Source organism: Telopea speciosissima, chromosome 5 (genome assembly GCF_018873765.1).
Source record: "Telopea speciosissima isolate NSW1024214 ecotype Mountain lineage chromosome 5, Tspe_v1, whole genome shotgun sequence".
Taxonomy (NCBI): domain Eukaryota; kingdom Viridiplantae; phylum Streptophyta; class Magnoliopsida; order Proteales; family Proteaceae; genus Telopea; species Telopea speciosissima.
This window is the reverse complement of record NC_057920.1, coordinates 18,929,526-18,954,094: the sequence shown is the minus strand read 5'-3', so window position 1 is coordinate 18,954,094 and position 24,569 is coordinate 18,929,526. Positions and strand designations below refer to the sequence as shown.

The 24,569-nt window shown below is 38.9% G+C and overlaps 3 protein-coding genes across 3 annotated transcripts; 2 read left to right on the top strand and 1 right to left on the bottom strand.

Moving 5' to 3' along the window:
• The first annotated feature begins 775 nt into the window (after positions 1-775).
• LOC122662311 (pyridoxal reductase, chloroplastic-like) lies at positions 776-1,301 on the top strand. Its single transcript, XM_043857906.1, has 2 exons — positions 776-931; positions 1,035-1,301. Exons 1-2 carry the CDS (start codon positions 797-799, stop codon positions 1,284-1,286), a joined length of 387 nt encoding a protein of 128 aa, XP_043713841.1. The 5' UTR covers positions 776-796; the 3' UTR covers positions 1,287-1,301.
• A 1,393-nt stretch (positions 1,302-2,694) lies between these two features.
• Positions 2,695-16,380, top strand: LOC122660981 (uncharacterized membrane protein At3g27390). Its single transcript, XM_043856256.1, has 9 exons — positions 2,695-2,884; positions 2,966-3,074; positions 3,195-3,390; positions 3,501-3,637; positions 4,255-4,543; positions 4,632-4,738; positions 4,868-5,042; positions 14,983-15,431; positions 16,135-16,380. The coding sequence occupies exons 1-9, from the start codon at positions 2,800-2,802 to the stop codon at positions 16,283-16,285; spliced, it is 1,698 nt and encodes a 565-aa protein (XP_043712191.1). The 5' UTR covers positions 2,695-2,799; the 3' UTR covers positions 16,286-16,380.
• A 3,532-nt stretch (positions 16,381-19,912) lies between these two features.
• LOC122660873 (putative dihydroflavonol 4-reductase) lies at positions 19,913-22,520 on the bottom strand. Its single transcript, XM_043856124.1, has 5 exons — positions 22,224-22,520; positions 22,019-22,147; positions 21,765-21,929; positions 20,644-20,949; positions 19,913-20,289 (listed from the first exon to the last, which is right to left on the bottom strand). The coding sequence occupies exons 1-5, from the start codon at positions 22,506-22,508 to the stop codon at positions 20,149-20,151; spliced, it is 1,026 nt and encodes a 341-aa protein (XP_043712059.1). The 5' UTR covers positions 22,509-22,520; the 3' UTR covers positions 19,913-20,148.
• Positions 22,521-24,569: the final 2,049 nt, after the last annotated feature.

The window sequence follows — 24,569 nt, the reverse complement described above, 5'->3', positions numbered from 1 at the left end:
ATTTTAATATAATAAATAAACATTTTATTCGAAAGACCAACAACTGATATCAGAATCAAAGTCCAAAATACAAAAATAAAATTACGCTCTCATCATCACCAATTGATTTTATTAGGCCTAGAAAGTCAACGTCTTTGTGAAAGAACTAATTTATTCATAAGAAAATAAATTTACGTCTTTATTATCATTAATTAATTTTAAGGAAAGAGAACGCCACCCGGTGTGCCAGACACGCCACCCCTACGCCCTAACCTACATCCTAACATAGGGACGTGCAAAATGACTGTCACATCCTCCAAACCCCCAAAAATGACCAGGGCAGCGATCATTTTGCATGCCCTTGTATTATAGCACATGGGCAGTATGTCTGGCATGACTAGGTAGCGTTATTTCTTCATTGATTTTAATATAATAAATAAACCTTTTATTCGAAAGGCCAACCATTGATATCAAAGTCAAAATCCAAAATAAGAAAATAAAATTACGCTCTCATCATCACCAATTGATTTTATAGTAATCATAAATAAAGGGAAACTTTGACGGACATCCCCTAAAAGTATCCAATATCTCATAAGTTTATCAAACTTGGTCAAAATATCACAGACACCCCAAACGTTCAGCACAGTTAGTACCCAAAGGTGAAATATCCATTTTACCCCTTATTTAAATAAAAGGACAAAACTGTCATTTCATCTTCTTCCCTCTATGGCTGCGGCTCCGGCAACCATCACCTGCTCCGGCTCCGGCTACGGCTGCTTAGCCGTTGCAGTGTGGAGAGGAGCGAAAATAGTTGGTAATGGCTTTCTATACGACGACGCCCACAACTTGCCTAAGCCGTTGCAGTGCTTCAGAAGAGATTCTTCTTCCATCACCGGCTTTCAGAGCACTAAAAGTTCCATGCCTGAGACCTCCAATCTGGCCATGGGAGAAGGTAACTTGTGTCTTGTAGCTCTCGAACTTGTAAAATCGGTTATCAACTCTTAACTGCGCTCTGTCTCTCTCCTTTTCTTTTAAGCTTGCTCCACTGGTTGCAGGTGAAGATGGGCTCGCTGATGGTTTCTCCGATGGGGTTCGGGACGTGGGCTTGGGGGAATCAGCTACTGTGGGGTTATCAGAAAGAAATGGACGGCGATCTTCAAGCCGTATTCAATCTTGCCGTCGAGAATGGGATCAATCTCTTCGATACAGCAGACTCGTATGGGACCGGGAGATTAAATGGACAAAGCGAAAAGCTTCTTGGCAAGTTCATCCGTGAATTTCCAGGCAAGAAGAGTACGCCGCCCTGATGTTTTTTCCATTCTTTATCCAACTTTGTAAACCAGTTTCTTTTGCAGAATGTGTTCTGAGAATCAATAATGCATTTCCGTTCAATTCAATTATGAGAGCTTGGGGCTTGGGTTTTACCCCTCTTAGTACCCTCTCTTCTTCGGTTCTTCCTTTGCAAACTGAAACCTCTCTCTTCTTCCTCTGGCGAACCTAAAACCTATCTTCTTCCCACCACCTTCTGAGAAAGAAATGGGGTATTCAGGCGATGGTTTCTAGATCACAGAGAGGGATGGAGACTTGCAGTGAGGTGGCCAAGGACGCACTGACGGTAAAGGTGATGGCCAAATCTGGGCTGGGTGATGGCAAAAAAAAAAAAAAAAAAAACCTTGGACTGAGCTGCACGGCAATGCTTGGAAAAGAGGTGCAGCAGGGATGGTGTGGAAGGATGATGATGCAATATCCCCCTTTTTTAAGAAAACAGAAAGAGGAAATAGCAGCGATATCCCTCTTTTTTTATTTTTCTAGAAATTGATTTTATTATACCCTGGCGGCTCAAGTATCCTTCACAACGTTAAGCAGGGTGAAATCACAAACCCTAGTATCATAAAATGTCGATCGAGAGATTCACAATCATGAAGAAGGGTCAGAAATCACAAACCCTAGGGTCAGATCTCCGATGCCGAAGAGAACACCATCTCCCTCCTCTTCACGGAATAAGCCTTTGGCAGACCGCGGCTCCGGCAAGAAGCGACGAATCCTCTCTTGACAATCCTGATCTCGGGTTGCAGGGGAGCAAGAGAAGGAGGGCTGGAGGGCGTGGTGGCGGCGGCGGAAGAAACCGCAGAAGTAGAAGAAGAAGGGGAGAAAAAAAGGAATAAAAAAAGTATTAAATAAAAACAAGGGCAAAATTGTCTTTTTAAAAAAACTAACTTTTAATATCATTAATTCATCATTAAGGGTATTATAGGGATTTCACTGTGGTAAAGGTAATTTCGTTATTTAAAAAGAATTAACAGACACTGAGAGACTAACAGAGTAGACTAAATTGAAATAAATTCATAAAAATAAGGGGTGTCTGTGACATTTTGATCAAATATGATAAATTTCTGAGATATTAAATACTTTTAGGGGGTGTCCGTGAAATTTTCCCATAAATAAATACACAGAGAACAATTAATTTAAATCAGAGTGTACTAGATTGGAACTTCTTTTATTTCCTCTTTCAATTGATTCGGTTTCTTTATTCCTAACGATGAGGGAGTTGTATAGTTTTGACTTGGGCTTTTGTTCATAGTTTTTTTTAGTAACTTCTAGCACCTCACTCGCGCTTGTTTTGGGTTTGAGTTGAGTTGTCGCTTGTACGGTTCAAATCACTTGCGTCTCACGGATATTCGGTCTTTCCCTCACGCATAATAAACTCATCTACACATTATTTTTTCTGTTAATTGCTTCGGCTATAATTCCAACCAAAATCATTTTAATGGTCGACGTTTGCCTTCACACTTGTGTCTCTATGACCCTCCTTGGATTGAGATGTCGAACTCCATGAATCCATGCTTGAAGATCAGCTATGTCGTCTTTGCCTTCTTCTCCGCAATCTTTCTCGGTGCTCTCAAAGGTACTTTCTCTTCCCTGACCTGAACTCTCTGGTTTCTTTGATTTGTTTGCTTTGTTTGATTCCTTGGATTCATGGTTGCAGGATCATTGGTGGGTCCTGTTGCCGGACCGATTCTGATACTTGGAAACGTGGGGGTTATATTGGGTCTCTTTCCTGCTCATGTTTACTGGACTGTTGATACCATCATTAAGTTAGTATGGCTTCGCTAGCATTGCTTCGAGTATTTGCTTGGATTTGGGATTTTTTGTTTAGAAGTTTCATTTCTTTATATTTGATCTAATAATGGTTGTTCCTCTGTATGGTCATTCAGGACTAATCGGTTCGATGTACCACTCAAAGTTGCTTTCTTAATTGCTTTACCAGCATTGTTTGGAATTTGGTTAGGCCTCAGCATTGCTGGGAGTGTTATCATTGGTGTGTTGTATGGGTTTTTTACGCCCTGGGTTTCAACTTTTGAGGCCTTCAGGCAAGATACTGAATTGGATAAGTTCAAACACTGTATTGTGGTAAGTTCTGAATCTGTTTCTCTGGGTGTTATTCTTATCTTCTAATTCAAAGATTCAACAGTAGCCCATGATTTATTTGGATTCAATTTCGTTTTTCCATAAAACAATAGGATGGGACATGGGAAACAATAAAAGGGAGTTGTACTGTGGTTCGCGATTTTGCAGACGTCTGCTACCATTCGTACCCTGCCTACTTGAAAGAATTACGAGAACGAAATGCAAGTTTTGAAGACACTCAAACTCTGAGGTATGATGTTAATGTAGTGACTATATCCGTGTCAACTTTGGGAACATTCATTCCATGATAGGAGCTGTTAATGTTTCTTGGCAGAAAAGAGATTTAATCTTTCAGCTGTTAATGTTTCTAGGCAGAAAAGAGATTATAATCTTTGTAACAGATTTATAGTGATAAGAACATACTAGTTAAGTGTGAAAATTTAGGAGATAAGCATGCCTTAAACATCCTATATATAATGAAAACCTGCAACTTGCTTCATGCAATCAGTGGGCTAACAAAGCAGGGGAAATACATGATTTATGCATATCCATAGAATTGAAGTTGGAAACTTATAAGTGATATAATTTGGTAATAAACATTGTGGACCAATAAAGGAAATGAAGTGCAGAGAGAACTTAAGAGAGCACCCTTTGCTGGGATTTTTTCTCTTGCTTCTCTAATCACATATTCACATTCTCTGTACTATGGTAGGCTTCTTTGAATTTGCATATACTCTTTACCCATGAATAGAAAACCACCAGAATAGAAGACAGTAAAACACCAGGAGGCATGTGTAAAATACAAGTGCAAAGATTTACTGCTATGTGGATCAAATGTAACTTTTAACTCAATAAACTGTTCTGCAGGTTGATACACGTGCCAGCATGTATTGTTGTGGGGCTGATGGGATTAATAGTGGAAATTCCTCTTTATACTATCATTGCAATAGTAAAAGGTCCATTAATGCTTTTCAAGGGCTGGCATCGCTTGCTACATGATCTAGTTACCCGAGAAGGCCCATTCTTTGAAACTGCCTGTATCCCGGTTGCCGGTTTGACAATCCTTCTATGGCCACTAATTGTCATTGGGAGCATCTTTTTCTCTATTTTCTCCAGCATTTTCATTGGACTATATGGATCTGCCATAGTGTATCAGGTCCACTTGGCACTCAGTTTTTTCTTTTCTCAATCTTACTCCTTTCAACAAAAAATAACCTAAGCTATCTATTCTCATATTGGTGCAGGAGAGATCTTTCAGGAGAGGTGTAGCTTATGTAATTGCCATGGTTGCAGAGTTTGATGAGTACACAAATGACTTCCTTTATCTAAGAGAGGGGTCCATCCTTCCAAAGTACTTTCGCTCTCTCTCTCTCTCTTTCTCATATTTGTTGTTTGGGGATTGTTCATATTCACTGTTAGAGCTCTATCTATTGTATGTTCATCCATGTCTAATCATAGCCATCAAATTTATCACAGCCAGGCCCCAGTATCGGAAGAAGAGGGTCTCTCAGTCAGCAGAGTTTTCTGTTGGAGGAAGTCATGGGGCAAGAAGCAAATTCATCTCTGTTTCTACAGAAGGACCTGCAATACTTGTGGCAAGCTTAACTTCTTCAAGATCTGTCAGAGAGGCAATACAAGAAGTAAAAATGATGCAGGTTTGTTTTATTTCTGTGGCTTCATGTGGATCCCTTCCTTTTTTGGTACCAAACTCAGAAATGTTTAATGTATCCACAATTTTGGGTTTAAAAAATGTAGCAGAACAGAACCCTAGACTATCAGAACTGAGAAGATGAAGAGAAGAGATGGAGAAGAGGAATAAGGACTGTTTAGAGACTAATGGTCCAACTAAACAGTCCCCCCCTCGCTGCCTTTATTTATATCTTTAGATTACAAGGAAGGACTCCTAATCATGTTAGAATCCATAAACATAGACATAATAGGAAAATAGAAACTAGACTAATCCTAGTTACAAACCGCAATAAGAGACCATATAGGAGGAATCTCGATTAGACTATTGGAATACTCTAATCGAGATTTCCCTCAGCCCTACATGGCTGATATACTTCAACACTCCCCCTCAAGCTGGAGCATATAGATCACCTAGACCCAGCTTGGAACAACTCCTACGAAAAGCAGACCAAACAATGGCTTGGTAAATATATCACCTAGTTGATTGGTAGTGGAAATGAATGGAGTAGGAATCAACTTCTTCATAACAGCATCACGAACAAAGTGACAATCAACTTCAATGTGCTTTGTCCTCTCATGACAGGATTGCTGGCAATATAAATGGCGTCTTGATTGTCACAAAACATCTTCATAGATTGAATAATAGGAAATCCCAACTCTTGAAGCAATGACTTCACCCACATCAGCTCGGCAGTAGTATGTGCCATGGCCTAATACTCAACCTCAGCATTAGATCTAGCAATAGTAGTTTGTTTCTTGCTTTTCCAGGTGACTAAGTTTTCTCCCACAAATATGCAATAATCAGTCGTAGAGAGGCTATCACCATCAGCACCAGCCCAATCAGCATCAGAAAACCCAACCATGTTAATATTTCGATTAGGTCGATAAGTAAGACCCTTGCCAGGAGCACCTTTTAGGTAGTAGCACACGACAAGTAGCATCCTTGATGCAGTATCAATCCTGAAGAAGATCCCTCGTGCTGTTTTGGTCCATATCAGAAAAAAAAAAACCGCAGGGCTAAGAACCAAGCCGAGTTGTAGGCTGCCAAGAGCAGCCACCCTATATGTGTGGAGCATCTGTTGGCTAAAACCAGCCCTTTCTGGCCCTTGATATTCTCAAAAAATATTTAGTAGGATTGAGTCTTTTATATTTTCTTCTTTAGTCTTTTCGTATTCTTGGTGTATTAATGTATCTCTTTAAATTCTTAGATTAGGAGTTCAAGAGATTGAAGGCTAGTATTAATGTTTTATGGGAGTTAGTTTCTAGGTGAGTAATTAGTTTAGAATATTGTGCTAGTCATTAATGTTTCTTGTTAAAGTCCAAGAGTCATTTTCTTCTTTACATACCCATGTATCCAACCTTTTGTAATATGTTGAATTGAATTATTGAATGAAACAAAGTTGGAGCCTTGGTGCCCAGCTTCCCCTCTACTAAACATCTTTTTTTCCTTCCTCTCCCCCTCTCAATCTCATCTCTTCTCCTCTCTCTCACGATACACCCTCTCATTCTCCCAGTCTCTTCTTCTATCTTCATCAACAACCCTCCTAGCTATCTCCTTCTTTACATCTTCTTCAACCCAACCCATCTCCATTAAACCTGCAACTCAAACTTAACCATTCTTCTTCCATTCCTTTAAACAGCCTTACAGCCCTTAAACCTAGTCCCTTTTATTCCTCATCTCTTCCACAACAGACCAGCCCCCTTCCCTCACCTATCCCTCAAAACTGCGGTCTGTTTTGAACTGGACTGCTCACCTCCCAACAGCCTACAACTTCTCTCTTCATCCAAGATCAGATTCTGGTCTTGAAACCTCGTCTTCTTCCTTTATCCTATTCCTAACCTCTGTATAAACTAGATTTGATCTCTATTACAGATCTGAACCTTCCACTTGCGCCAATCCCAGTGAATCTTCTTTGGTGTTTGCATGAACTGACTAATAACTCCAACGATAAAGGACATATCTGATCGAGTAACAGCAAGATAAATGAGTTTTCCAATGTACATCTGTAAAGTCCTCTCTCACAGGATCCAAGTTTTTTATGGGGATCCATGGGAGTATTTGCTGGTTTGGAAGCAAGCATTTCAGTTTCAGATAGGAGATCAAGGGTATATTTCCTTTGGGATAAGCTAATACCTTTCTTGCTTCGCAAAACCTCAATACCAAAGAAATACTTGAGAACACCCAAGTCTTTCATCTGAAAATGCTGGTGAAGATAGGATTTAACTTGAGTGATATCAAAAGCATCATTACTAGATATAATAATGTCATCCACATAAGCTACCATCACATCCACCTTTAACTCTAGTGACGAACAAAGACAGAATGGTCAGAGTAATACTATGAGAACCCAAAATTGAGTAACAACGGAACTGAACTTATCAAACCATGCTCTCGGAGATTGTTTCAACCCATAGATTGCCTTACTCCGGAGGTTGCTCCATATAAACCTCCTCTTGAAGATTATCATCATAAAGAAAAGCATTTTTAATATCCATCTGATATAAGGGCCAGTCTAAGTTGTCCCATCGATCCTGGAGTGTCTTGTTGTCCAAGGCTTCTAGAATAGAGGCACACATGATCTAAACTGGGACCCACAACACTGTTCACATGAACAATACTTTGATCTAGGGTATTGTTCATGTGAACAGTGACTTTGTTTTTGAAATGTGTTTTTGTCCTGTTCTTCATGCTTTGATCTGCACCAAGTATAGCCTTTAGCAACCAATCTGGTCTTAAGCCGCTCAACACTTCAACAGAACCATCAGGATTGTATTTGATAGTATAAACCCATCGACACTTGACAAGATCAGGTAATGAAACCAGAATCCAAGTGTTTCGAGATAATAAAGCACCCATTTCTGTGTCCATTGCTGCTGTAAAGAATAAGAGAAAAAGGAAGAAAAGAGGAGAAAAGAGAAGGATAAGAATATAGCTGCAACACTTAGGGAGTCCAGCCGTTAGAATGGAACTCACCACATCAATTCATATTTATGATATAAGAAGGGCACAAAATAAATAACCAAAATCCCAAAATACCCCTCTCGGTATTGATGCTAGCACTAATTAGTGCCAGCCCCAATACGAAGACTACAAGTCTCGTAACACTCCCCCTCAAGCTGGAGTATAGATGTTAATTATGCCCAACTTGTTACAAATATAATCAATCCTTCCACTTCCTAAAGACTTAGTAAATACATTTGCAAGTTGTTCTCCTGTGCGAACATGTTGTGGAGAAATAAGACCTTGTTGCAGCTTTTCTCAAACAAAGTAGCAATCAACTTCAATGTGCTTTGTTCTCTCATGGAACACCGGATTCGAAGCAATATGGACAATAGCCTGATTATCACATCATAATTGCATTGGAGACGTATGAACAAACCCAAGCTCAGTCAACAACTGCCTCAACCACATCAATTCACATGTAAGTATGTAACATGTCCCAATCTTTCTTTTCCATGACACAAGATTTCCTCCCACAAAAGTGCAATAACCAGTAGTTGATCTCCTATTAATAGGTTATCCAGCCCAATTAACATCAGAAAATCCTTCCACACGTCCATGACCATGGTCAGAGTACAGTAGACCACGATGCAGAGCCTTCTTAAAGTATCACAAAATTCGAATGACAGCATCCCAATGGGACGTCCTTGGAGAGGATAGAAACTGGCTCACAATGCTGATTGGAAAAGCAATGTTAGACCGAGCAACAATTTAATAGTTCAACTTTCCAACAAGTCTCCTATACTTCTCAGGATCACCTAGAACATCACCACCATCAGTTGTAAGCTTCACATTAGGAACCATAGGAGTATCCAGAGGTTTGGACCCTAACATCCCTGTCTCTGTAAGAAAATCCAAAACATATTTCCGTTGAGAAAGCAAAATACTTTTTCTCGACTGAGCCACTTCAACACCCAAATAATATTTTAGCTTCCTTAAATCCTTAGTCTGAAATTTGTCCTATAAATGTTCCTTCAACTCCTTGATGCCTTCAACATCATCTCTTGTAACCACAATATCATCCACATATACTACCAGAAATATTCTACTTATCTTGGAATGATGATATAATACCAAATGATCACTATTACAACGCAACAATCCAAACTCAAGTACAACTTCTATAAATCTACCAAACCATGCCCGAGGAGACCATTTAAAGATTTCTTGAGCTTGCACACTAGACCCGATTCCCCCTGAGCAACAATCCCAGGAGTTTGCTTCATTTAAACTTCCTCATGGAGATCACCATGGAGGAAAGCATTCTTCACATCCAATTAGTGTAGGGACCAATGATAAGAAGCTGCAAGAGAGATCAAAATACAAACAAAAGCTAGTTTGGCAACTGGAGAAAAAGTATCTAAATAGTCAACACCATAAACTTGAGTATATTCCTTTGCTACCAAATGGGCCTTTAACCGAGCAAGAGAACTTTCAGGATTTACCTTGACTACATACACCCACCGACAACCAACAACAGACTTATTCGTAGGTAAGGGAACAATATCCCATGTTTGATTATCCTCCAAAGCCAACAATTCCTCGTCCATAACTGTCTTCCAGCCAAAATGAATAATGCCTTTATAACAGACTTAGGAATAGGATGAGATGCAATAGTGGAAAGACAGGAATGAAAAGAGGAAGACAAACCAGAGTAAGACACAAAATTGGTCAAAGGATGCTGATTATAGCTCTGAACACCCTTACGAATTGCAATAGGAACATCAAGATTAGAAGGAGGAATACTTATCTAAGGATTAGGATCTGGAGACAAAGACAATGAGGTAGGTGTCATAGAAACCAGGGATGTTGTATCGCCGTGAGGACGACGATAAAACTAAACTGAATGGGTAGTGTAGGTGGTAGTGCTGGCGGCGGAGAGGGAGCATCACCTTGTGGAATCTGTGGTACAAAATGGTGCACAGCATATAGGGGAAGATCATCATCCAATTCAGATAACACGGAGGAATCTTCATTATAAGACGTGGACTCAAAGAAAAAGACTGGCAGTGACAAAATATTTTTTTAAGACAGAAGAGTAACACCGATACCCTTTTTAAGTACGTGAATATCCCAGGAAAATATACTTAATGGCCTTAGGATCCAACTTAGATAAACCTGGACGATGGTCACGAATAAAACAAATACACCCAAAATTGCATGGAGTCAAATTTAACAAGGATTCAGATGGAAAAAGCAAAGAATAAGGAATACCACCATTTAACACAAAAGAAACCATGTGATTAATAAGAAAGCATGCAGTCAAAACAGCATTAGTCCAAAAAATCTTTGGTACTTTCATTTCAAAGAGAAGAGAACGAGTAACTTCCATTAAATGTTTGTTCTTCCGTTCAGCTACATTGTTTTGTTGTGGGGTGTCTGAACAAGACTGGTGAATCAACCCTAGTTGTCACGGCGGTTAGGTGACCCAAGGCGGTGGGGAGGGCCAAAAGTCTAGGCGAAACCAACCAGGCGAACAAGGCGTCCCGGGCGCCCGCCTAGGGGATCAAGGCGCCTGGACGCTTAGGTGCCGCCTTGACAACTATGGAATCATCCCACACTCAACCATAAAAGAAGAGAAGGGTGCTGGAAAATATTCTTTGGCATTGTCACTACGTACAGTACGGATAGGCATATTAAATTGAGTTTGAATTTCAATAACAAATGCACAAAAAATGGAAAATAACTTCGGAATAATTTTTCATTATATAAATCCATATAACTCTTGAATAGTCATCAACAAATGTAACAAAATATCTGAATCCCAACCTGGATGCAACAGGACAAGAACCCCACACATTAGAATGAACCGAAGTAAAAGGGTCCGCAAACCTTTATTGACTCTAGGGGAATAACTCACACGGTGGAGTTTTCCAAATTGACATGACTCACAATCCAAAAAAGAAAGAGAACTAAAACGAGAATCTAGCTTTTTCAAGCTTTGTAACGACGGATGTACCAAACGACAGTGAACTTGATGCGGAGACAAAACACTGGAGCAGGCAACCGATGGAGAGTCCTCAATTAGATATAACCTCCTTTTTCACGCCCCCTATCAATCATCTTCTTCGTTGTAAGATCCTGAAAAACATGAGTCAGGATAAAAGGTTACTAAACAATTGTATGCATTAGTGATCTTACTAACAAATAGCAAATTAAAGGGAAAATCAGGTACATGAAGGACAGAAGATAAGGACAGCGAAGAATTGGGATGAACAGTTCCAGTGCCATTAACCTTGGCTAAGGTGCAATCAACTAATGTGACACTAGAATTAGAAGGGCGAAAAAGAAGAGAAATTACTTAAAGTTCCAGACATATGATCGGACACACCTGAATCAATAATCCAGGGGCGAGAAGAAGATAGACATGCAGTGGCATTACCTGTCTAGACAAAAGTAGCAGGGGAGGGTGTCGAAGGCTGAGAGATCTGAAACTGTGTAAACTGTGTATAATCCTCATCAGACATCTTTACCACCTTACCCTCAAAGGATGAAGTAGAAGGCTCTGTACTTGTAGCAGAGTTGGCAATTGTTGTTGAGGTGGTTTGCCATTTAGTTTCCTACAAAAGTGTTGGTTGTGACCGGGTTGTCCACAATGGTGACATGTCTTTGCAGAACCAGAATTTTGTGAAGTACCTTGTGAACAAGGATTGGGAGCCTTTCCCAAACCACTTCCATTACCATGACTACGAGTTCCTCTACAACTAGACCCACTGCCACTCCACAGTTAGAAGCTGCCAGCGCTAAACTATCAACTATAACAGGTGTAGAATAATGAGAATTTTCATGGGATACTCGGAGAACTCGTGAGAAAGTATCTACAACAGAGGCAACCTTATCACCACCAAGAATGTTAGACCGAACAGAGTCATACTCCTTACCAAGGCCTCTCAAAAATCCCATAACCACGAGCTGCTCTCGCTGAGCCTGCATCTGGTTCACATCAGAAGTAATAGGAAGCAAAGCACTTAATTCTTCATACATCCGCTTAAAACAGCAAAATACTGGGTCAATGGACGACCCTTTTTATCTGCACAATAAAACTCCTGTGATAATTCATAAATTCGAGAAAGATTGTTTTGAACTGAATATAGCACATTTAGGTATTCCCATAATTCCTTCACAATGTCAATATGAGTAACTAAAACGAAAATTTGATTGTCCATAGAGTTCAACATCTGTCCCAAAATACGTGTGCATCCACGGTATCCCATGATGCATCATCATCCGGCCTGGTCTGTGTCAAATGCTTTTGTTGATCATGACTAGTCAACACTTACCAAACTATCTTCTTCCACTGCTGAAAATTATTGACACCTTCCAATTTCTTTCAATGATCCGGTTAGAGGAAGAAGATACAACCTTAACCACTGCAGTCTTTCTATCATTACTAGTCATTGAATCCAAAAATAATTCACCAAGAAATCTTTCACAAAAAAAAAAAAAAGTCGATCTCAAGTTCTCAACCCAATCAGTAACAAGAAGTCTAAGACAAGAATCAATTCAAAAGGAATTGATCTTCAAACAGCCAACAAAAATCAGTTAAGAAATCGATCTCCAACAAGAAACCAATCACAAATCGATTTAGGAAGCAAATTCCCAATAACCAAAAATCGATGAGAGAATAACCCAGAAGGAACCGAAACTCTAAAATTTGTACCCGAAAAAATTTGATCCCTGAATCAATGTCAAATCCTCAATCTTCAAATGCAGAGACCTAGTTCTTTTGTTTACTCATGAACTAGTCTCTAAAAGTATCCAAAACACAGCATAGGGTGTTGCACCCCTTCAACCTGGAACCTTGAAAATCGCAAATCAGATATCCTTGAGAAACCACAAGTCCTTGATTAAGAATAGAGTTGTGAACAGGATCCTAGGATAGTAACGTTACAATACCTAAGAACCCTGCTCTGATACCATGTAAAGAATAAGAAAACACTCCCCCCCCCCCTCTCTCACTGCCTTTATTTATATCTTTAGATTACAAGGAAGGACTCCTAATCACATTAAGATCCATAAACATAGACATAATAGGAAAATAGAAACTAGACTAATCCTAGTTACAAACCACAATAAGAGATCATATAAGAGGAATCTCGATTAGATTATAGGAATACCATAGTTCTAAAACTCGCCGAGATCTCAGTGAGTCTTGGAAAACTCGAGAATCTTGAGCTACTCGAGACGATATCTCTTACGAAATGTCAAATTGACATTGTTTCGAGAAACTCGACTGAAATGGTACAAACCACCTTATAAATAGGCAGCAACTCGACACATTCTTTGAAATTTCGAAGAAAACTCAACAATTTCATGGTTTTGGACCTAGAGAAGGGGGGGGGGGGGAGCTTGGTTCTTGATTTTTTGCTACATCATCACTCAATACTACTGGGGGTTGCCACATCACTACGAAAAGATAGATTGCTGCTTACTATGGAAGATTTGGCTACATTCAACTATTTTAGGTAAAGTTACTATTCCCAAAAACTATTTTTTTGAAAAAATATGACAAATACTTGTTGTATGGGGGTAGAGTTTTTATATGTCAAACACCAGAGGCCAATCTACGACCTCACGGTGTCAAATTTAAGGGTTTGACGTTTACTTCAATTATGTCTCATAGCACTCAAACAATGTGTAGAATAGGCAAAATATTACATTAAGGGTTTGACGTATACTGCCAACTAAGGGTGCTAATCCAAAACATCAAATTGGGTGCTTTTTCTTTACAATTTGAAGATTTAAAATATTTATTAAGCCTAAAACAAGCTTCCCTTAAAGTTTCGAAGCCAACTATGGCCATTTGCCCATTGAAACATTATACCAAAAGAAAGAAAAATTTACAATAATTCGCCGAGATCTCGGTCGTCTCGACTTGGTCGAGGCGAGTTTTTGAACCTTGAAGAATACTCTAATCGAGATTTCCCTCAGTCCTACATGGCCAATAGACTTCAACAAAAAATAATTCTGAATGTAAGACTAAAGCAAACTACTTTGAGCAAACAAGCTACACCAATTTGGTTAAAACTCAGATCAAAATTTATCTCATGGATTTTGATGGTTTGACAAGGCACATAACCATTGCCAACTTGAGTCACAAGTTGCACTCAATTTAACAATTTGGCAAAGAGGCATGCTAGAATACTATTACAGATACATATTTGCAACCAATCAATAAGGGCATGGCTTTATTGAAATCTGTCTTCTCAATAGACTAACCAAACAGACCTTAGTATTACTGAAGTTAAATGAATTTAATCCATATTTTTCATCACTTATTTAAAGACTTAAAGTCATCCGGATAAAGATGATTACAGGAAGACCAACATTAACTGTCTCATATAACAAATGCTGATGAAAATTTTGCTGCCCAACTATTTATAGTTTGTGTATTGATTATTGCTCAAAATGAATCATGAGCTTTAGCCATGCCCTTAAAGCTGGACTGCTTAGTTTCCTCATTCATTGCTTTATAATGAACAACATGAAACACTTGTTCTCTCATGGACTCAATGGAATATTAGCTATATATTTTGGTACACTATTTTCATTTTTTCAGACTGAGTCCCAATTTTTACACATTCTATATCAGAAAACTCTAGATGCAAAGCCCGTGTAAGAATCTAAGAACTAAGAGAGTTTTTTCATCAGCAATTTGCATATTTTAACGAGTTATGTCTGGAAAGGGGAGCTATTGCATCAGGGTAGGCAACCATATTGACTTCTGGAAATAATCCGGTCTACCAGATCAAGCATAATTTCCTCATGATTAAAGATACAGTTATTTTTTTTTAAATAAATCGTTTTCCTCTTCATAGCTGTTTATCTTTTATTTAGTTGTTGTCATGGATTCAGTCTCTGAGATGAGTGAAGAAGCTTCCTAATTTTATTTACTATATAAACAGATATGGGGCAACATGATGAAGTCTAGTGAAATCAAGGGTAGGGAACTGTTGGATGCCAATGTCATAACAACAGCTGACCTTGATCAGTGGTTGAAGACTAAGTACAAGGATGAAGCACCCATAATTGGCAGTGGTTTGCCTTCTTATTCATTTCTGCATTTTCTCCTGCGCTCTATCAAGTTTGGAGCAGATGGCTTATTGTTGCTCGATGGTGTTGAAGTCAACAATCTGAATCGACCACAGGACCGGTTGGTGGAATGGTTCTTCCATCCTGTCATGGTCTTAAAGGAACAGATCAAAGTCATAAATATGGTAGAGGGTGAGGTGGAATTTTTAGAGAAGGTTGTGCTCTTTGGTAGTGATATCAAACGCATGGAAGCTTGGGAAAATGGTTCTGTGGTTCCTCAAGATCCTCTCAGAGCTGCTCAAATTGAAGGCATTGGCCGCAGGTATGGACTTTATTTATCTATCTATGTTGATTATATTGCTATTTATTTTAAGTATCTGGAGGAATCAAAGGATCCCAATAATATTTGCATTCATGACTATTAGGGATCTCAAAATTCAGTTTTATCAGTTTTTCTAGGTAAGAGAACTTTTTATGGAAAGGGGAGGCCGAAAACCATAAACGACTCGAACATTGAACCAGATATGTACATGCCTCAAACTCAACTTGCCCTCTGAAAGTACAGATAAACCCCTGACTAAAACAACTAGGGCAGACACTCCACGAAACCACTTCTCCAAACCCCCCCCCCCCCCCAAACAAAAGAAAAATACAATCTGAAGCTCTTGTCAATCTAATTCCAACCTTCTTCATGACATGGGGATTGGGGGGAGGGGGGGACAAGGAAAAGGGTACTTCTGAAACCTCATCAATAGACTTCCTCCATCTTCCTAACCAACAAATGCCATGAAGTCTAGCACCAAATAATTTGTTACATCATTTTTGGTAATATGCAGTTTCTGTTCCTTGTGAAGTTGATCTTGATATATCCCAATCTAAATGTTTGGGGCTACTGTGTATCCCAATCAGAAGATTTTCTTTGGCCAGCTTAGAAAACGAAAGCAAAAGTCTCTTTTCTTTGCCTTCTCCCACAAATTAATTATGTAAATCACTTTTCTAAATGTACTACATGAATATATTGACAGGTTAATAGGAATTGCGACAGCTATATCAAAGTTGCCAAGTTACAGAAGGAAATTCCAGCTCGTAGTTAAGAGTCTGATGACATATTCTCTTGATGAAGGCCCTTCTAGTTCCAACTTGATCAAATCCATTGCTTCAACTGATGTTGTGTAGATTGATAAAGCTAATTATTCTGTTCCTTTTGTATCAATTCTTATGTTTTTGTGGTGCTAAGTTCAATGATACAAATGAAAGTTCAAAATCAAGTTATCGCAGTTTGGATTCCATCTTATGTTAGACTTTGTTGCGAATCTGAACTATGCTTTGATGGAAACGAAAACAAAGGAAAGGACTAAGGAGCCAGAACTACTGCAACTGTAGCTGGGGGGAATTCATGTCAGATTGGAGCTCCTAGTGCTATTAGTTCAGTAAGACATCTGCAATTGTAAAATCGCATCTTTTGATATGCTTTCCAATTCAAGGCTGGCAAATGCAATTCACACAAAGTAAAGTAGTAGAAGGAACAACATGTTCCATTATGCAAAGATTAAGTTAGCAGGGGAAATCATCAAGATTGAACATTAGACATATAAGGCTCTGTTTGTTTCTGCGTAAATTAGCCTGTAAAACAAATTTTATTCATAAAATTTTCTGTTGTTTGTGTGTAAGTTGGAAAATTTTATCGGACAACCCAAATTTTTCCGGAAAAGATGAGGTAAAATTTTTGGCCAAATTTATGGGTAAAATTTTCCTCGTATGTATCGGGATTTGATCAAAAATCGAAACACACAACAGTCCTCAGTCCTCAAAAACCAGAGCTCCCATGGAGATTGATTCTATTCTAATACTAAGGCTGTGTTTTCCGGTGATTTCAACAAGAGATAGATCTATACCTTTAGCTAAGGGTGTCAAAATCAAACTAAAACCGTTTATCGAAACTGTTTAAACCGAAATCATGAAACCGTTTAATAAGTGGTTCGGTTATGGTTTCAAAATTTAGATCGTTTAGTTAAACGGTTTAAACTGAACCGAACCATTTAACCGAATAAACCGTTTAACACTCTTAAATGTACATAGATGTGTCAAAATCAAACAGAAATCATTTACCGAACCGAACTGAACCGTTTAAAACCAAATGGGAGGAGAAGCTAATGCCTCACTCATTGGAGTTAGATCTATACCTTTAACTAAGGGTGTCAAAATCAAACTAAAACCGTTTATCGAAACTGTTTAAACCGAAATCGTGAAACCGTTTAATAAGTGGTTCGGTTATGGTTTCAAAATTTAGATCGTTTAGTTAAACGGTTTAAACCGAACCAAACCATATGACCTAATAAACCGTTTAACACTCTTAAATGTACATAGATGTGTCAAAATCAAACAGAAATCATTTACCGAACCGAACTGAACCGTTTAAAACCAAAACCGTGTAACCATTTAATAAATAGTTCGGTTATAGTTTCAAAATTGAAACCATTTAATTAAACGATTTGAATCAAATCAAACCGTTTAACCGAAACCAGACCCTCAACATCCTTACCTTTAACATTGTTTTTCCACTGCTAAATCTTTTTTTTTTTTTTTTTTTCTGTCTTCTTCTTTTTTGTCTGCTACTTGAAGTTCTTTGATTCTAGGGTTGATAGTAAGTGAAGTTCAGCAAATTTGAAGGGCATTCATTTCTCACATTAGATGTTCGATGTTTTTCCTCTGAAAGCATTATACTTTTCAGTAATGTTTTTTACTTCACATTTTACATATCCAAAACAAACACCGGGAAATTTTCAACACGTGAAAATTTACATGCAAAATGTTTCCATGTAATATTTTCACATGTAAAAATTTACATTGAAACAAACAGAGCCATAGGGAACTTATATTGGAGAATAATAGTGTATAAAGCATCATCTTAATATATGTATTTGAGGGAAATCACTCTTAAATTTGATTGCTCCGTTGGAATAGGATCTAGATCTCCAAGGTAGGTAATCGTCTCTCATTTGAGTGACATTGAGGGATTGTATAGGGGACTCTTAGAATTGGTTACATGTTGAGTTCCTCTGTCTAGGTTGGCTGTGAGTTTGGCCATGTATTGGATTTTTCCCTTATACCTAGTAGTAATCAATTAAGTTCATTGTATTTAGAACATCATCTCCCCTTAATGTTAGGACTAATATTTACCAAAATGCCATTGATTGTGTGAAAGATATTGTTCGCTCGGCTACTACTAGGTCATTGGTTTGATTTCAAGTAAAGTTACACATAATTAACTTTGGGGAAAAGTTAAGCACAACACCAGCTTAAAAATAAAAGAGACTAGATCGTGTCCTTGTACAAGTACCGTCCAATGCCCTCTAGGGCCAGTCATTGACTTCCTCTTTTCTTGCATGGGAGTATTGGAGGATATCCTTATCAAGGAAATATAGATGGAGAATGCCTCAGATTGGAAGTCCCAACTAGTCCTTGGTACAACCCAACCATGGTATGTGCTATGCAAATACCAGTTCCATATGAGGGGAACTCCAAGCTCAACTTTTTAATCACTTTTTTCAAGAGCTTTATTTATTTATTTATTTTTAGTAAATTTCAAGAGCTTTAGTAAACAACATTAGATGGTGGACCTCGATGCAACAATAAGATTGCTCCATTGCAACCTAGCATTCTGTCCTATTTATAATTAGGGAGAAAGAACGCTAACCGGTGCTATGTGTGGGCGTGTACCTGTGCCCAGACACAGCCCGGTGCGAAAAGACCACCACACCCCCTGAAAAGGTGAAAAGGTCCAAAGATGCCGTAGTCTTTTTGTGCCGGGTTGTGTCTAGGCTCTGGTACACGTCTACACACAACACCGGTTAGTGTTCCTTTTCCCATATAATTTATGCCCGTGTTATCACAGGCTTATTGGCCAATACCAAAGAACATTTTATACTAAATAATAAGCAGTGTCTCAAAAAACAGACTCGAGAACACTTGGACGACTTGGATCATCACACACGAGACTTAATCCTCTCCAATTCCTAAAAGTGTGCAATGTGGCAGTGCTATGTCGAGATGTCAAACCTGGCAGCTCGGACATCCAACGGTCCGAACACAAATAAAAGTCAATGAACTCGGACCATTGGATGTCCGAGCTGCCAAGTGTCATCTCCACAGGGGAAAGATAGTACTAAATCTCAGTGATAATTTCTTCTGATATGGTGGGCACTCTTACTCTAAATTCACACTGTGAGGATGAGCGCATGCAATCCTTGAATTCAAATGCTTGAATGCATACTCCAAAGAAAAATTACTTTATGGGTTAAGCATATGCATGGCACATTTCAAAAGCTTAAAATCCATATTAGACCAAACAGTAGAGGTGTCTCCGTTGTTCACCATCTTTTATGTTTTATCTCAATGAAGGTTGAAATCCTTACCAAAAAGGGGGAGGAACAAGATGGAAGGTTAAAATCCATACATACGTACAGTTATTTGGTACACATAAATACGTTATAGAGCCACTAAAAAATCTATCTTTTTTGTTTTACTCTTCTTTTCTTTGATAGAGGTCAAAACTCAAGCTGCCAGCATAAAGACATGGGTTCAAGTTTGGTAAAAGCCACTGCATTCAAAAAATGGACTACAGTTAGAACCTTCTCCAGTCCACCTTTCCGGGATCCATATGAAAGTGTATGCCTTTTTAATTTATATACAAATAAATGCATGGTTGTGCTTTTCTGGACTGATTTCATTGCAAGACACAGTTATCAAATAGGATTAGAGAAAAACTTAATTGATATTGGGCAGAGTTAGGTTGGAGGTTAATATCTTTCAATTTGCTTGATGTGAAGTTGTTGTATACATCTATCTTGTTCATTGCAAATAAACCATTCACAATAAAAGTCCCAAACACTTGTAGGCATCAGGAACAAAGTAAATGCATGGTTTACAGAGAAGGAGATAGGAGATTATTCCAAGGAAGAGCACCCTCTAGTGGTTTATGGCCACAGCATGCAGCACAATTGTCAGTAAGCCTCAACACAGATTTGGAGTAGTCTTTCTCAGTATGTAATCAAGTCCAAGCTCTTTAGCCATGAAAGTACCTCCTCAAGACCTTCTTTCAAGCTTCTAGGGTTATAACCTAGCTCCACTCTTGCCTTCTCACATGAATATGCCCACTGATGTCTCAAAGCATAGACTGTCTGCAATAAAATGCCAACAAATAAGTCTGAATCCAGTAGGAGACCAAGGCACCTGGACACCTAAGCGACACCTTGACAACTATGGAAGAAACAATCAAAAAAGTTACCATAGAAATCAAATATTAGGACCACCAACCACAAAACAACCTTGTAGCGGATCATGACGGTATGCTAGAGCTAGGATACACATGCATGGGTATAAATTATCCTTTTTGACTTGAAGAACATTATTGTTCGGACTTTTGACCAGGAGATCTTGGATTTGATATTAAAGTACATTTTAATCACAAACTAATGTAGCAGTCTCAACCAACAAAAGAACTACAAAATAGGCCCAAGAAGCATGAAGCATACCGGAGGGCTGATTAGAGGTAGCTTTCCAGTGATTCTAGAAAGCAGGATCGATACCCATCCATAAGCCTCCACCATCCACATAGGGATATGAAACCAAGGCCTTTGTGTATTGGTGATGATAGCAGCGACATCAAAAACATGCACAAAAGAGGCATTTTCTCCTGTAAGAAGGTATCTCTCACCCAATCGACCTTTGTGCATTGCAGCTACCTGTCCGGTAACCACATCCTCAACATGGCTAAATGAAAACTTATCATTCCCAGAGCCCACATATCCAGGTAATCGCCCATTAAAACGCTCAATCATCTGAGAAGACAGAAAAATAACAATCTTTTGATAAAACGGGACACAAAATTCTGAATTGAATGGTGAGAACTATACAACAGTTATCCATAAGAGGGGGGGGGGGAGGTAGGAATCAAATGAATACCAGAAAATATATTCATTCAATACAATAAGTACTACATTCATCCAAGGTGTTTTTTGTTCACATAAGCTGTCAATCAGAAACCAAAAAGGGTAAAGACGATTATTGTATGAAGGAATTCCAACCATGGAACCCTCTTGATATTTTGCACATAACTATTGCTGATTTATATAATTTATGGATGAATAATCAGATAACCTTGATGAAAAGAAACCTCATTCTTTAATTTTCTAAACATGTAACTCATGGTTCATGGAGAATATGAAGGTCAGTTCTAATATGTATTTGTATCCAGGCCATGTGGCCAAAAGGGGTGGGGAGGATACAAATAGCTCCTTCAATTTCAAGTTTTGTAGACATAATTCAAGCCAAAGAGCATCGGAAATGTTTGTCAAGAATAGAGAGATTAATAGAAATTCTATAATTTATCCATATCTAAGGAACTAGAGAACTTCAAAATAAATTTTCCATCAGTCTACAAATCAAATGCTCAAGTCTTTCTCCAAAAACCTTGCTTTGAAGTCCTGCTTATTCTTATCATCATCATCAATATTTTCCTTTGAACATCAATACGATACCAAAATTTGGGCTATTTCTTCATTACAGTCCCATGAACCGACTGAAATTGCAGAACAATTTAGTGGGCAATTGTAAAAGTATTCACTCATTAGCAAAATAAGTACTGAAATCATACCATACGGGCCATGACATTTCCAGCGGTGACCTTGCCAGGCCCATAAATGACACCAGGGTAAACGACCACAATGGGCAACCCATTGGCTGCAGCTTGTAAGGCGACCTTATCAGCGAGGAGCTTTGATTTCTCATACTGGGTACAGAAGAACTTCTCGGGATGAATCTGTCATTGGAAATTTAAAGATTTCTAGCTAAATGAATCACAAATTTTAGAAATGGGAATTGAAATTGATAGTAAGAAGAGTAACTGACTTGGATCTCATCGGCGATGTAACCATCCGTGGGGCCAAGAGCGAAGAATGATGAAGTGTAAATGATCTTCTCAACTGTGGCTGTCTCCTTACATGCTTGCAACACGTTCTTGAGACCCTCAACGTTGACCTAATAACAGATTTCATTTAATTCTATGTAGAGTTTAATAGAAAGGGATTGAAGAGGGGGATGAAAAGGTGGATACAGAGAAGAATCTTGAAGGGTCAGGGAGCCATGGTTCGACGATGGCAGCAACGTGGAAGACGACTTGGCACCCTGCGGAGGCCCTGAGCAGAGATGGGTAGTCGTTGACATGGCCGTAAGCAAGCTCAAAGGCACCTTCTGCGCCTCCATCATCGCCATTAGGAGGAAGGGAGGAAAGGTCACTGGTCGGCCGTACGAATGCCCGCACAGTGTGACCTTCCTTCAGTAATCTCCTGCACAGTTTCTCCCCCAAGTAACCAGTTGCGCCTGTGACCAACACCTTCATTTCTTTTGAAGGTTGAATCAACCTCAGCAAAACAGCAAACAATTTAGCAATGGAGGTGTGGAATACAAGGGAAAATGGTGATCAAAGATCAAGATATCAATAAAACAAGAAACAAATTGAACACATGGTTGGTCAATTGATTGCCGTCTTCAGTCGTAACGGTCTTTCACTCTTTCATCTCCGGTTAGAGTTCATACACACACAGGACGACTCCTTTATATTTCGGTATTTCCATCTGTACGACTCAAGGGTTCACCGAAAAAATAAAGGGTAAATTTCACGGAGAAGTATTCAATATGTCACGGACATCCCATACTTTAAAAAAATATCAAAGATTGTCCTTATTTTGATTATATTTCAACTAATTCTAATCCGTTAATTTTTTACAGTTAAGTTGCTGTTAACATTTTTATAATTGCAAAATTATCCTTCCCCTCCCAATTTCTAATCGTTATTTTTTTAAATTTGTTTTAAAAGCAAATGAGACCCACACCCTTCTTCTCCATCTTCTTTGTGGAAGGCGACGGAACACCGTTGGTTTCTCCGAATGCATCTGCAACTCCGCCGCACCCAGCCCTGCTAACCCGCCCCAAAATCCCACCCTCACCCCATTTTCCGCCTCTTAACCCCATACCCTCCCTGCCAGTTTCCCTGCCATTCCTTTTTCCCTTAACTCTATTATTTCTTTCTTCTTTTTGTTTTTTTTTTAATCAGAAGAGAATGTTGTACCTAAGAATCCCAAAGGGTCAAAATCTCAAACTAAAGAGAAATATCTATCTCCACTATGAAGTACCTACAATCTCTCGATTATTGCAGAAGCGTTTCTAAACTGAGAAAGCAAACGGGATTGAAGCTCATCCCATCGGTTTTTCTCGTCCCTAATTTTCCTAAACTTTTGCTGGTATTTCTTCAACACCGTCTCCATGCCTTTTAGAAACAAAATAACCAGATAAAAGTCAAATTTAACACAATTTTCATAAAGAAGAGAATTTAAGGAAGAAAAACACTGGTGAAACTAGAGAAATCAACAATAGAACGACAGACGAGGGGCAAGAATATTAAGCTCAATCCAACAGAGAAATTGGGAACCATATAGCAAATCCAAGCGACTCCAACTCTTTTTATTTTAATTTTCTCTTTTGTTAACCAAGAAAAGACCCAAATTAGCATCATTTCAACTCAATTGGATTTACAAGCTTTTTCAAATTTTTGATTTCAATCTCAAAGTATTCTTTTGATTCAACGGTTGTAACCATGTCAAGCAGATGAGAGAGAGAGAAACCTGATGCTGGCTGTCTTCAACTACTTATGGTTAAACTGCGAAGTAGATTCAGTCGCAACCCAAGAAAGGAAGCGGAGTGCTGGCTCTCCTCCGCCGTTGAAGTTCGAAGTTTTGAAGCTTCGATCAGAGCATTCTTTCTTCTCATCTCTCTGTCTATGCGGAAAGGTATACCTTTCTTCAAATGTCAAAACGTTAGGTACAGTGTCATTTATCTTTTTTTTTTAATTTAAATAACTAAGTGGGTAAAATGGACATTTCAACTTTGGGTGCTAACTGTGCTTAACGTCAGGGGGATATTTTGCCCAAGTTTGACATATCTGTGACTTTTTGCATACTTAGAAGGGGTGTCCGTGCAATTTGTCCAAAAATAAACTGTAGGATTTATAGGACGGTCCGTGCATTTCAGTAATTTTATTTTGGGAGAATGGTTTATGTGGGGGCAACGTCAGAAACAGGGGTGAAATGACCGTCCTGACCCCATGAAAGGTGGAAATGTCTCCTTTGTTTATGCTTTAGCGAGCCATCCTGGCCATTGGCTCTTGCGCACGTGTAGGGGCCATGCTCCCATACAAAGAACTATTTTCCTTTTATTTTGGGAGAAAGAACGCTGGCCGGATATGTAACTAAGGGTGTCAAGTGGGTACGGATTCGGGTATTCGGTTCGGATCTGGTTCGGTTCCAAGCAGTGGCAATAGGATCCAGATCTAGACCAAATCCCAAAACGGTTCTAGAATTGAATACTTTATCCGTTCTTGGATGGTTCAATTCGGATCTAGTTA